The sequence below is a fragment of the Rhinoderma darwinii genome, chromosome 10 (assembly GCF_050947455.1).
Source record: "Rhinoderma darwinii isolate aRhiDar2 chromosome 10, aRhiDar2.hap1, whole genome shotgun sequence".
NCBI classification, from domain to species: Eukaryota; Metazoa; Chordata; class Amphibia; order Anura; family Rhinodermatidae; genus Rhinoderma; species Rhinoderma darwinii.
Window position 1 is genome coordinate 26,045,022 of NC_134696.1, and position 14,172 is coordinate 26,059,193.

The 14,172-nt window shown below is 44.1% G+C and overlaps 1 protein-coding gene across 3 annotated transcripts; it reads left to right on the top strand.

Annotated features, from left to right (window-relative positions):
- The first annotated feature begins 75 nt into the window (after positions 1-75).
- On the top strand, positions 76-11,689 carry LOC142661887 (uncharacterized). 3 transcript variants are annotated; one of them, XM_075839557.1, is made up of 9 exons: positions 76-190; positions 2,205-2,271; positions 2,971-3,097; positions 4,083-4,190; positions 5,713-5,808; positions 6,087-6,182; positions 8,148-8,267; positions 9,111-9,209; positions 10,479-11,687. In XM_075839557.1, exons 2-9 carry the CDS (start codon positions 2,227-2,229, stop codon positions 11,330-11,332), a joined length of 1,545 nt encoding a protein of 514 aa, XP_075695672.1. In that variant the 5' UTR covers positions 76-190; positions 2,205-2,226; the 3' UTR covers positions 11,333-11,687. The 3 variants fall into 3 exon arrangements, with proteins under 3 accessions (XP_075695672.1, XP_075695673.1, XP_075695674.1); XM_075839558.1 differs by having other exon boundaries at positions 2,209-2,271; XM_075839559.1 differs by lacking the exons at positions 76-190; positions 2,205-2,271; positions 2,971-3,097 and adding an exon at positions 7,123-7,219 and having other exon boundaries at positions 4,103-4,190; positions 10,479-11,689.
- The last annotated feature ends 2,483 nt before the right edge of the window (positions 11,690-14,172 follow it).

Here is a 14,172-nt window from a genome sequence, read left to right on the forward strand (position 1 = left end):
CTATTGCGCGTATAGAGACCGCTGATAATAAAGTTGTAGCATTTTGAATCATGCAGCACGCCGGGATTTGTAGTTTTCTACATGTCTGCCTTGTGTTGCACTGTAATCCAGTACATTGACAGGCAGTAATCCCAGGACGGGGGTGTCCGTCACAGCTGGAGCCCCTGGGCTGTCAGGTATAATATAAGGGGTAAGTGGTCCCTGGACATGCAATCACTTCTATTAGAGGTGTCCATAAATTGGGGTTATTATTGACAGGGTGTCCTTGACTTGCTCTGCTGGCGATGACAGGACGGGTCAGCTGCAGATGTGGCCCAGCAATGGGGTGAACATTCATTATGGTGGTCAGGCAAGAAGATGAGATAGTCTGCATGTCCTGAACCTCTGCAGAGGTAAACAAGCTGCCCCTAAGCTGCCCACAGTGGCATAGCCATAGGGGGCAGAGGTTGCCATTGGTCTCTGGTGCTCGAGAAGCGTATAACAATTGGGGGAGGGGCCCTGGTACAAATTTAGCTTTGGGCCCCTGAGCTTTAAAGGGGAACGCCAACATTTTACAGTTAAAAATCGACATAAAAAGTTGAATAACTCCGTCAGTACTTTGCATGACTTCTCTAGCACTGGTCTTGAGCGGTAGGTTCTTCTCCATTCACAGCGAAATCAAGAATTCTGCTGAAATCCGTATGCGTTTTTTTGCACTCTGCGGACAGTCTGTGTCCCTGTCGTCTGAGCTCCCACAATGCACTTCTCTCTGTTAACTTGAATCCAGCAGAATTTGGAATTTTGCTTTCTGTCTGAAGAGAGAATAAAACCTGACATAATGACAAATCATTTAAGCAATAAGCCGTAGTATTTGCAATAGATTCAGACTGTCGAATATTGTAAATAATGTGTGAAAAAGTGGAGTTATCGCTATTTTTCTCGTTAGAAAGGAATGTACGGATAATTCCATGAATACGACCAATAATTAGCATTAGTGCTGATAGGTGATAATTGTCTGACCGCTGGGGGCCCCACCACAGGGACCACCAGTGATCGCAAGAGCGGGGGTCCCGAACCCCCAGATCCTCCTCACTTCACTCCCTGCAATGAGGAGGAGCTTGCATGGAGCGGCGGTTGAGCATGCGCCCGCCATCTCATCCAATGTCTACGGGGAACTACTTTCAAGCTGCCTCGTGCGGATTCCTCAGCATTAGAGCCAGGGATGTTAGCTCCACCCCATTGGCTAACTACAGCAAATTAGCATATGTAGCGCCAACAATACAGTGGGCCATAACTCTGGAATGGGGGGGTCCAGGAAAAAAAAGAAAAACAGCGCTGGAATCAGGGAGACAGCGCTATTCAGGTCAGTTATCCAGTTCAACTTATATGACCAAGTGACACGTCCTCCTTTCAGCTCTCCTAACATTTTTCCGTAGAACTCTTCGTTGTGCTGTCCCTGTTATTCCTCCTGGAATAGTATGATTAAATCGACAACTGAGCGTTCCTAAATCCATTGTGAATAGGGAGTGTCACTACTCAGTCTGATATTGGCAGCACTGATTGGACAGTGTCAGGCCGTGTTGGTTCACAACCTATTGACAAGGGAAATGGTAACGCCTAGTTGTCCATTTATTTATACGTTTCCAGGAGAAATCACAGAGGAACGCACAATGCCGTGTTCTAAGAAAAGATGTTCCAGAATTTTTATTTGATGGAGAAAGCAAGTATTTACTAAAACGGACACGTCAGTAGAGGTGACAGCTCTTAAAGAAGCAACTCTGACGGTTTTTCTTTCTTCACATTCTGCGCTATTTCCAGTGTCCCAGGATAATCGGTAAAATATTACCACCCGTCACCCCATTTAATTATAATTTTATCAATACCTCATCTTTCCAATGCGGCCACCATATTTAAAGTTTCATGGTCCCCCGTGCTTGCCGGCAGCAGCGTACCTTACAGCATAGCGGCGCATCCGCATTCATTTCAGCTTGTATGACACAAGAAGCAGGCGCATGCTGCCCCATTGTAGTCAGACAATGAAGAAACTCCACAACTCTTTTGAGCGATTGGTGAGGCACAAACCCAAATATCTCTCAGTGACATGTCCGATGATATTTAAATGTGAACTGGCCCTTTAATGTGACTTATTAATGATGATCAGTATGTATAGGTCAGTTGTAATGACACCGCCACATGTGTATTCATTGTTTTTTTTAATATCTAAGGCAGAATCTCCAGCAGAGCACAATGTCGCTAACAGCGGACGGTAGAGAAATCCCCAAGAGAAGCGCGGTAAATATCATTCAACGTCACTATGAATCGGAGAGAGCGGCAGCTTATCAAAATATATGAAAATGTTTGATTGAAGTGTTACGGGCCTTATATACAGAGAACATCTCCTGAAGAGCGTTGTCTGCCGTGTGCGAAGATGACCATACATGTAGCAGCTTGGCGTCTACAGGTGACGCACATGGTTTAAATCGCAATTCGCTGTAAAACCACGTGCAGTTTTTCTGCGCAGTTCTTGGTTGCGCGGCACACTGGCGGCTACACGTACAGGCATCCTTAGGCCTCGTGCACCCGACCGTGCATTACGGTCCGCATACTATCCGCAATTGAGGATAGTATAGGACACACGTTCTATACTATGGGCAATGCACACGAACGTGGTTTCCGCGGTACGGAAGCCCGGACCGCAAAAAAATAGGACAAGTCATTTTACAGGCTGCATTTGTGGTCCGGGCTACTTAGAGTCAATGCATATCTTGTATGTGCACGGTCCGTGATTGCGGACGACCCGCGGATGACACTCCGCCATGTGCATGAGGCCTTAGTGCTTGGCAGCTATTGCTGTCAGATACAGGCTGCCTGCAGACACGGTGCCGTCACCGACAGGGAAGTCAGGGGAATGGTGTTCTTATACAACGGGCCTGGCTTTTACTACATTGTCGTTCTATCTTCTATGTTATCACCTTGTCCCTTTCGTTTCAGACCTCTGTGAGGTTTAATGAAGTTGCGGTGGACTTCTCTGAGGAGGAATGGAGCCAGCTGGAGCCTTGGCGGCAGGAACTGTACAGCAATGCCATGAGCGACATTCACACGGCTTTACTCTCTTTAGGTAGTTGTGAAAGTGGAGCAGATGTAAAACCTGGAAACGTTGGAAGAATTTTATATTGCGGATAGCACACGGACCCATTCATTTTTGTTTGTCCCCATTCACACGCCCATGATGTTCACGGGTCTGTGTTGCGGCCACAAAAACTCAGGACATGTAATTGTACAGTCCAGATTTGCAGCACGGACTCGCCCATTGTGCATCACCGTCCCTGCATTTTTTTTTTTGCAGATCCATGAAAACTGATGACATGCAGATGCATTACGGAAATTTTTTACAGACAATTGACCACAATGGATTCGTAGTTTTGCGGAACGCAAAATCTCCATGGTCGTGTGCTTTAGGCGTTAACCTAAGGCCAAGATCACACACACCGTTTTCCTGCAGTTTTTGGATTTAGTTTTTTGAGCCAAACACAGGAGTAAACACAATGGAAAGGAGATGCAGGAGTTTTCTTGAATCCACTTCTGCCTTTGGCTCAAAAAACGGATCCAAAAACTGCATCAAAACTGCTTGTGTGATTCTGGCCTTAATCCTATGGAATCCAAGAGCACTCGGTGGGACTTTATCCTGACCCAATATTAACAGCCCAGAGGAGTTCAATGGGTTTTCCCCATGAAGGACATTTATGACATCCACAGGATATGTCTTAAATGTCAGATAGATGCAGGTCCCACCTCTGGGACCCGCACCGATCTCCAGAACGGGGCCCCCTAAACCCCGTTCAACCGCTGTGTGTTGCGGCTGAATGAGGTGTTTTCCGACCACGAAAAAGGTTATATGGTCGTGAGTTACGTAAACAGCGTAACTCGCTGACATATGGGACAGTCATAGAAATTTCTATAACAAATCTGCCGCGTGTGAATATACCCTAAGGGGGTCCTATAGTTCCAGTATTACATCCATTTCAGATATGGAAAGAAGGACACATCCGTCAATCCTCCTCAGAGGTTTCTATGTAGATATCATTGTCTCCTCTAATTCCCAGGCTACACCATTCTCCATCCCGATGTGCTGTGTAGGATTAGACGAGATCATGACCCATATATCAGCAGCCAGAAGGAAGACCGCAAAGGTGTTTGTTATCCTTCTACAAGTAAGAATTTCCTCTTCATTCTATAGGGACTGGTTTGTATAAACTGAACTGTAAGGCCCCCGGCACACAGGTCCGAGTTGCTGTAGAACTTCTGCAGCAAATTTGAACCGGAATCTGCAGGGAAATCCGTCAGGAAATTCGCAACAAATTCTTTTACTCTACGCAGAACACAATATTCACCTCCAGTGGCGCAACTGTAATAAAGCGTCCCTGGTCCCCTTACTGGTCCTGGTACAGCCGGCCTCCTGTGATGACATTTTGGCACATGTGACCACTGCAGCCTGTGATTGGCTGCAGCAGTCATATCTGACGAAGCGTCATCACAGGAATAGTGGAATGGTGTTTCAACTTATTTCTATGAACCATAGAAAGGTGGAGATTTTAGCCCTTTACAGTAATAAGTCAAGATTATTTGATGTAACAGGAAAAGTACTAAAACACAATGGGGAAATGTATTTGTATTGATGTATTTCCACCCATGAATACCATTTTAGATTTTTTACATCTAAGTGGGTTCAAAATTCTGCACTGAGTAAATTCTTCATATATCTTTATGTCGGTCAGAGCTCAGTTTTTCTGATACAGTTCTCCAAATCCACTGCATAGACATAGATTAAAGAGATAACATGTTAGCTATCTGCAGCCACCACTAGAGGGGGCTCACTGCATACAGTTAGACATTGTATGCAATAGTAACACAGTATGCAGTAAGCTCCCTCTAGTGGTGGCTAAAAGACGGCAACATTTTAGTTTTGAAGTTTAACCGTTGTTTCACTTTTTTCCCCATAAATCAACAGTACAAGCCTTGATAAGAAACTTTGTAATATATCCTATTACATAAAAATGCCTTTCTCCACTTAACAGACTTCTTTTCTCCCCCACCATGACTTCTCACTGATCACTCACTTTCAATTCACTGCTAAAATCTGTATTTAGCAGGGCAGATGTAAAGACAGATTATCAGCTCACTGAGGGATCAGGTTACAGCTGCTGCCCACAGAAGTCTATGGAGAGGGGATAGGGAGGAGGGAGTAGCTGAACAGACGCTGCTGCTTCTAGTGTTTTACTAGAATCCAACTCTGGGGTGAGACAGTAAAACGCTTACTAGAAGCAGCAGCATCTGTGTCTCTCTGTCTCTCTTTCTGCAGCTGCTCCCACCCCCTCCCCTCTCTATAGACTTCTATAGGCAGCAGCTGTATCCTGATCCCTCAGTTAGCTGATAATCCGTCTTCATTTCTGCCTCCCTGAATACGGAGAACAATGGGTCCTTGGCCCCTTCAGCTTATTTGAAACTCTTTCAGCACTTCTGATCTGGCACCGTGCCCATTCAAGTGAATGGGGCTGTGTTGCAGTTCCTACATAGTGCCAGGTCAGGAGTGGTACTGTGCGGAGGAAATTCTGAAGGGGTTGCTATGCATTACATAGCCTTCATTCTAGGGATTGATTATTATTCTCACTACTACGGTGTTGATAGAATTAGCAAATTACTTATTTCATGTTGTTCTTGTATTTCTTTTACCAGGTGCTTCACTTCTGGGTTCGGACATTATATTTAAAATAAAACACGATGACGAACTTTGTGCTAATGAAGAAAATACTACAGACAGCAAAACTAACTGTAAGTGTATTATAAACCTGCGGCACTTTATGGGGTCTATTCACACTATTCAAATGACCCCCAAGGCCGGCTGTGGTATGTGAATTCTGTAGGTTCATTTTGGTCACACAATACTAATATAATGGGGTTTTGCCTAACGATCAATTCGTTAATACATTAGCGTCAGGGACCTCAGTATATAGTCATTTTCTTCCTCTTATTTTCATGTAGAGATAAATAATGCGATAAATATTTAAATTCACTAAAAAAAAATCTCTCCTCTCTTGACGCTACGCCAGGCACTTCAGTCCTCAGCCCAGATATCATCTTCAGAATCAAACATGACGAAGACGATGATGAAGAAGATGGTGAAGATGTTCCTAAATCAGAGTCGGGTATGGCGCCATTGTCAGTACTTGCAGAATGCTCTTTAGAGGATGTTATAGATTATCTAAAGTACTTATGCAAGACAAAGCCAAGAAGCTGTATATGGTTCTCCAGTTCAGGCATCCATTGTTTTTTATTAAACTCCTGCAGTCCAACAGGGGGCACTGCTCTCTGCTTTAGCTAATAGATGGAGCCCAAATTGAACCATTTCTTAGCTACGCATGCCCCACTAGGGTATATGTGAAGGGGTTATCTAAAGCAGACTACCCTTTTAAACATGACATTGCTGTGACTTTAGAGATGGCTTTTAGTGACAAGTTTGCAAATGAGTGACTACTGTAAGGCCCTGTTCACACAGAGTTTTCTGAAGGCGCAAAAATCTGCCTCAAAATTCCTTCAAGAATTTTGAGGCAGATTTTGACCTGCCTGCACTTTCTTTCCTGCGTTTTTCGGCCACGGCCATCGAGCGCCGCGGGCAAAAAACGCCACGAAAACCGCTTTCTCTGCCTCCCATTGATGTCAATGGAAGGTCAGAGACGAAAACGCCCGAAGAATGTTGTGTCTTTTTCAATGGGAAGCGGAGGCGTTTTTTTTCCCGCGAGCGGAAAAAAACGCTTCCACCTCCCATTGAAATCAATGGAAGCCGTTTTCGAACATTTTGTTGGCGCGGTTTCCGTTGCGGTTTCTGCATCAGAAAACTCAGTGGGAACAGGGCCAATAGACACCAGCAAAAGATTCCTGTCTTATATGCAGTAACATTGCACAGCCGGAACCAAAAGGTCAGGAACTTGTTCTCTCTGGACTGAGAAGTTACTTTGTGTTACATGTCCCCTTTAGAGGGGTCGTCCACCTTAAAGGGGTCATCCAGTTTTAGCAAATGAATGTTATTTGTTGTATAATTACAAATTCTAACATTTTTCAATATATTTTCTGTAATAATTCCTCAAGGTTTTCAAGAACTCTGCTTGCTGTTCTTCAGTAGAAACATTCATTGTTTACTTCCAGAGGATAAAATTCTGTCCATGGTCATGTGATGGACACACAGGTGCGTTTTTGTTGTGTTTTAAAAAAAAAAATTTGTTTGGGTAGATAATCTCCCATGTCTCTTTAACCAAAAACAAAAAAATGCATGCTAAAAACGCAACAAATAACGCACTGTGTGAACACAGTCTATACCCAGTCTTACAGTATGTGTATCAGAGCTGTGTCTTCTAATGATCCCAGCACCTATGTGTCCATCACATGACCATGTAACGAGCCGTGCACCTGTGTGTCCATCACATGACCATGTAACGAGCCGTGCACCTGTGTGTCCATCACATGACCATGTAACGAGCCGTGCACCTGTGTGTCCATCACATGACCATGTAACCAGCCGTGCACCTGTGTGTCCATCACATGACCATGTAACGAGCCGTGCACCTGTGTGTCCATCACATGACCATGGAAAGAACTGTATCCACTTAAAGTAAACAATGCAGGTTCCTACTGAATAACAACAAGCAGAGATCTTGAAAACCGTGAGGAATTATTACAGAAAGTATATTGGAAAATTGGATAACTTTTAATTATACAAAAAATAACATTCATTTGTTGAAACCGGAAAAACCCCTTTAACATCTATGGGTTCTGGTGCCAAGACCGCCATATAACAAAGGGTGATAGAACGAAGGGTGGAGAGCACTATGCCACTTTGGCTTCCCTTGGACGTTTCCTTGTGTGAAGATGACCTGGCATTACAGTCCCGTTGAAGTAATTGATACTAATTATAATGCCCTATATACTTTTATTTTAGTGGGACTTTAAAAGGGGGCACAGGGCTCACCAGACAGCTCCAGCTGGTACTTATAGTGATCGGTAAGAGTCTTGGCTCACAAACCCCCATCACTAATATTTTCTGATAAGTAGTTTATGAGGAGGGGATCTAAGTAATAATCAAGCATCTTAATAAATGATATATGTTTGTATCCCAGGATTTCCAGCTGAAATATCTGATGTGCTTATTAATGAAGAAGAAAAGCCTAGCGGAAAAGAGAAAGGAGATCAGAAGGACATTCACAGTAATGAAGATCCGACCTTAAAGACAAGCAAAGGTTATTATTTTAAACTGGCTGGTAGGAGATTATGTGTCATGGAAAGTTAAAAAGTGTAGTTCCTCTGTTATTCCTCCTGGAAATGTATGAATAAATTGACAACTGGCGGCTACCGTTCCCCTTGTCAATAGGGCATGTCCCTACAGAGTCTGACACTGTCCAATCAGTGCTGACCATATCCGACTGCATAGGTACGTAAATATTAATAAGGGGAATGGTAACACCCAGTTGTCAGTTTATTCATACATTTCCAGGAGTGATAACAGAGGAACAGCACAAAGCAGAACTCTAGGAAAAGATACTCCAGCATTGTTGTTTCGTGGAAATATTTACTAAAACTGAAATGTCAGGAAAGCCGACAGGTCCCCTTTAAGCTTCTGTCGCGGGCTCCTGTGTATTGGTTTAAAGCGGATCTGTCACCGTAGTATCTGCCATGTGTAATATTGTGCCGTTTTCTAATATTGCCTTATAATGAATACAGTGCATCCATGAGGGTAGCATCCCCCCCCCACCCTCTCACCAGTGATTGATGGCTGCCAAGTATACACGCAGTAAAGAGGACCTGACCCAATACATTGTGCCCGTACACTGGGCAGCATGGTAGGATGACGGAGCCGCTTTAAACCCCCATAATGGCGCTTCAGCCTTTGGAGCAATAGGCCCTTTTTTTGGTGCGGTTGTGATATTATTTTTAGGGCATTTTAGCAGAAAATTTTAAGATTTAATGTAATCCCTTAATGTCATTGTGCGTTAATCATTATTGATATGAAATGAATGCCGCCTTTCGTGACTCCTGACCAGCATTGTCTTCTTGATATTGAACCTGTTTGTGTTTGTTTCTAGCTAGTGAGCCGGTTTTCAATCCAAAATTTTCCATTTGGATCAAGCAGGTGGATGAAGTGTCTGAAGTAACTTCTACGGTCTTACCAGCCACATGTACAGGTAAAAAGCTCAATTTAAATGTACCTATCGTTGTTTTTTTTGCAGAAATCCGTAGTACATGTGAATACACAAAACTTTGTAATATATCTCATTAGAGGAAAGGGGCATCTTCCTCACCTTCTAGCAGCCTGTAATTCCTGTTTGCCGTCCTTTAGTCAGAATCTTCCTCAGGCCCCATGCACACAGACCATACGGGCGTCATTGCCGATCAAACTACGGACCCGTTCATTTCTATTGTCCACGGACACCTTCCCGTATAGTTACGGGATGGTGTCCGGGCAGTAGAAATTACCCACAAAAAATAGGACATGTCCTATTTTTTGATTTTACGGACCATTCTCCCATACTTTATAATGGGGGCAAGGCCCGCAAATGCGGATGACTGTCCACGGCCAGCCGTGCTCATAATCACTGGCCGTGATTACGGGCACAGCTGAGTGCAGGGGGCCTTAGTCTCCTAAAATATCAGTGTAGTATAATTTTTTTTTTTATTGAAGCAGGGAAAGAGGGGGTGCAGCTGCAGTGTCTCTCCTTCTGTGTGTGTGTGAAAATCTGGAGGGGGAGGGGGAGGAGGAGGAGGAGGAGGAGGAGGAGGAGGAGGAGGTGCAGCAGCAGCAGGCGGCGCTGCCTCTTATTTCACACCAGGAAGAGCACACCCCATGAGAAAGAAAAAGGAGGAAAGAAAGAAGACCCCAATATGCTGGGGTTAGACGCATCATTTCTGGCTGCACTATACCTAATATACATCTACAGCTGCCTAAGAAGGGATTGTGATTTTTATTTCTGATAGGTATACTTTAAAAATGGAGCAACTTTGCAAATAGCTTTGATTAAAATTTTCCTACCGTTCCACAGCTGACGTGTCTCCATGGTAACAGACTACAAACTCTGTGTAGTCTGATTCTGCAGTATTTCTCCCTACCAACTGTCCCCTACTTCTTGCTAACATACTTTCTATCGGTTAGGAAGAAGTAGGAGACATATGCAAAGGAGTATGACAGCAGAATCAGAGTGTTTGTTTAAGGTATGTTACCATGGAAACGCATAGGTCTGCATGGAAGCTGTAAACACAAAAAAATATAATTTTTATAATCCTGACTTATTGCAGAGCTGCTTAATTTTTTTATCTTAGAGTAATTGGAGTAATAAAAAAAAAAATTAGTTGCGAAGGTGGACGTGCAGTAGCTTTTAAGTCCAAGGTGTAGCAGTGCGGTCAGACTGGAAAAACCCTTTTACATGATGTTTTTTTTCTTCCTGTTTCGTCTGCAGATGGAAATGTTAATGGAATGAAAACTGAGATAGACTTCACCCCCGATTTCAATAAGTTACATCCACCACAAGCTCTCACAGAAGCCGCATCAGACAAGACTTCTCTCGAAAAACACCAAATACCAGAAAAGATCCCTACGTTACATACAGACGATCATGCTGGGAAGGAGGCGGAAAGTCTACTGTCCATTGTCCTTAGAAGGGCGAATGCTGGGACTCTGTATATACCAAATTACAATTATTCGAGCTGCTACAAAGACTTGGACTACTCCCGAGGTGACCCCGCAGAGAAAGAGACATGCTATCAACCAAAGCGGTCATTCTTCCAGACCCCAAATAGCAATGACCTGCTCAGTAGCTTCCATGCCCACCCAACACCTCTCCATCACTGTGCCCATCAAATGGACAAACCATTCAGATGCCGCCTATGTGACAAGTGTTTCAAGACCCTCGGTATACTGAACGTCCATATGAAAACGCACAGCGGGATCAGACCCTATCAGTGCGATGAATGTGGGAAAAGCTTTAGGGACAACTGGAATCTTAAGGTTCACCAGAAAATTCACACAGGGGAGACCCCTTACAGATGCTCTATATGTGATAAAGGGTTTATTCAGTATGCCACGTATATGAAGCACCAACGTATACACACGGGAGAGAAGCCATATTCTTGTTGTTACTGCGATAAGAGCTTCACAAATAGCTCCAACCTGGTGAGACATTATAGGACGCACACGGGTGAGAAGCCCTATGTCTGTATGGAGTGTGGGAAAAGCTTTAGCTACAATACGAGTCTTATACAGCACAAGAGGATCCATAAGGAAGAACCTGCTAAAAACTGTCCCAGCAACTAGTGACTGAGGTCTTCTAGAATAACTTTTTTTGTAGAGGTTTGTCAGTCGTTTTACATGTCCTATTTGGGAATATTTATCTATAAGGAGGGATGGCCTGCATGGAATCCCCCTTTATTAAGCTGACCATATTCATATACATTTGGCTGACCGGTTTCTCTCCTGATGCCCCATGCAGGTTTACTACCAAAAGTGGTGGGGTAGGTGGCTGTCTTTGGCACCACGGGCATTTGTTGGCACGGCTTATCTCCATGGGAAACAAAGATTCAGACAGGTTAAAGTTAAACATTTTGCTGCTAATTTATTTACGGTAGAAGTTTTTACTGACAGGTATTAAATGTTTTATGTAAATAAAACCGAATTATTTTAATATAAAACGGTATTAAGGGGAATTTATTAAATGTTCTATGGCAGTTTTATAATGTAGAAAAGTCGCAAATGCATCAAAAGCTGCAATTTGCGCAAAATAAAAAAAAAAGCAACTTTTGATGCATTTACACCGCTCACACCACATTAGCAAAAAGTGGGTGGGGCTTAACAGTAGGGGAAGGGACCACCACCGGGCCCAAAATGGCTCATTTCGCCTGGCACTTTATAGAACGGGACGTGGCTTAAAAAGTAGGACACCACGGTCCAACAAATTTATTAACTTTTACGCCAAAAGTGGTGTAAACTCTAGCGGAAATCTACAGCAGCTCGGAGTTGACGTAGATTTCAAAGTCGGGGGTGGAGGACAGCTGGTACAAAACACTGCAATACTAATGTATTGCAGTATATTGTGAATTGTACCTCCTATTAAGCCCTGCCATGTATATTCCTTATGGTGCCTCAAGGGGTTAATACTTGAGAACACTGCGTGACGTCACAATGAATGAGGCGGTAGTGGTAATAAATGTGCTGATGTCATCAATACAAATGTTTATGACATAAAGAAGATTCCATATTAGAAGCTTTTACTGCCACGTTGATGCGACTGAGGACCTTGACTTCCCCACCGATGCCCACCTTGATGCAGTTTAGAGGGTCAAGCAGTGAAGACCCTTCACCCAAGACCGCTTCTTCATCACAGTGATACCATCTTCTTCAGATGGGTTATTTGCTTTAGACAACCTCTCTGTATATGTTGGTAAGTCATATCAATGTAATAGAGGGGGGTTTCCAGCACGAGATCCCCCTCTAATAGCCAGAGCGGAGAAAGCTGCTACAAAGAGGCATCTGGGGGACCCCTCTGGAGGGCCCGTCTAATCCGTGCATTACATGGATGGCCCATTCATTTTATCGTGTGCCAAGGAAGAAAGAAGACATCCGCCTAGCCAACCAGATCAGCCGAATTAAGTCCTGTTCATATTATACTAAGATATAGTTTGGCACCTTCTAAGCCCAGAGGAAGGGCAATCCTCCAGCCATGGGTTCCCTAGAGGTTTCCCCCACTGGGGGTTTTTCCTCTCCTGCGTGCTGGAGGGTGACTCTTCGCAAGTCGGGGGTTTGCCATATTGGGTGTGGTCATATATTTTTAAATAAAGCTTTGACTATTTAACACCCAATTGAAGTGTTTTGTGTCCTTATTTTGCACTTTTTGGGTTGAATAATGTCATTTGGGAGTCTGGGTCTATCACATATCACAAGTCATAAGATCAGACATCTACTTCCCACAGCGGAAAATAACCCACCCCAAAAAAGAAGTCTTTAACCAAGTTTCTGCAGCAAATCTGCTTCGTGTTAATTCACACTAAGGGTAGGAACACACAGCGTGTTCAGGGCGGATACGCTGCGCAGTGTATCCGCCCTGAACACCAGGGAATTCCATCCGAAAAATTGTACCACATTGTGGTGCGTTTTTCCTACTGAATTTCCGCTGGATAAAGCAGCGCCGGAAAATTGAAAAAACCCGTTCATACTTAACCCCTCCCTCTACCCTGCACGTAGTCCGGGTCTCCTGGGATGACGTTGCAGCCCGTGTGACTGCTGCAGCCTGTTATTGGCTGCAGCTGTCACATGGGATGAAACGTCATCCCAGGAGGCCGGACTCTGGGTAAGTATAACTTGTTTTAATTTTTTCTCACAATGCGATTTTTGCAGGGCAATCGCTGTGATCGTGGTGCAAATGTCGCAACACACACCACTCGCAACTCAGGGAAAAAAAATAAAACCATGCTTACCCAGTACTCCCTGCTTCTTCCTGCAGTCCGGCCTCCTGGGATGATGTTTCATCCCATGTGACCGATGTAGCCAATCAAAGGCTGCAGCGGCACATGGCCTGCAACATTATCTTAGGAGGCCGAACTACGCGTTGAAGAGAGAGAGGGGATAAGTACAAACTTTTTTTTTTTTTTCGGCTCTGTTTTCAGCAGCGTAAATTCCGTTAGAGTTCCAGGTCGGATTTGCTGTGCAGTTTTAACACAGCGTACCTGACCCGTGGGAACCCGGCCTAAAGGATCGAATATTAACTTACTAGAGGCACCGTTTTCTTCCTTCTGGAGCTATTTTTCATACTTTATTTCCCAGGGAGCATTGTTTGTACAGGTAACCATCTGATTAGCAATAAGTGGGTGTGGGCTTAACAGAAGGGGCGGGGACCACCAGCGTGCCTAAAACAACTCATTTAGACTGGCCCTTTACAGAAGGGGCGTGGTTTAAAAGAGGGAACACAACGGTCCGACTGATTTATTAACTTTTACGCCAGAAAGTGGTGTAAATTGTAGCAATTTTAAAGTGGGGGGGAGGGTGTAGGACAGCACAAGATGCGTCAAATTTATTAAGCGCCTCTTAATAAATCACGCGCATCTTGATGCTGCAGTTCTTTGACAAACCAGACTTGGAACATCTGGCCCCAAAAACCTTCT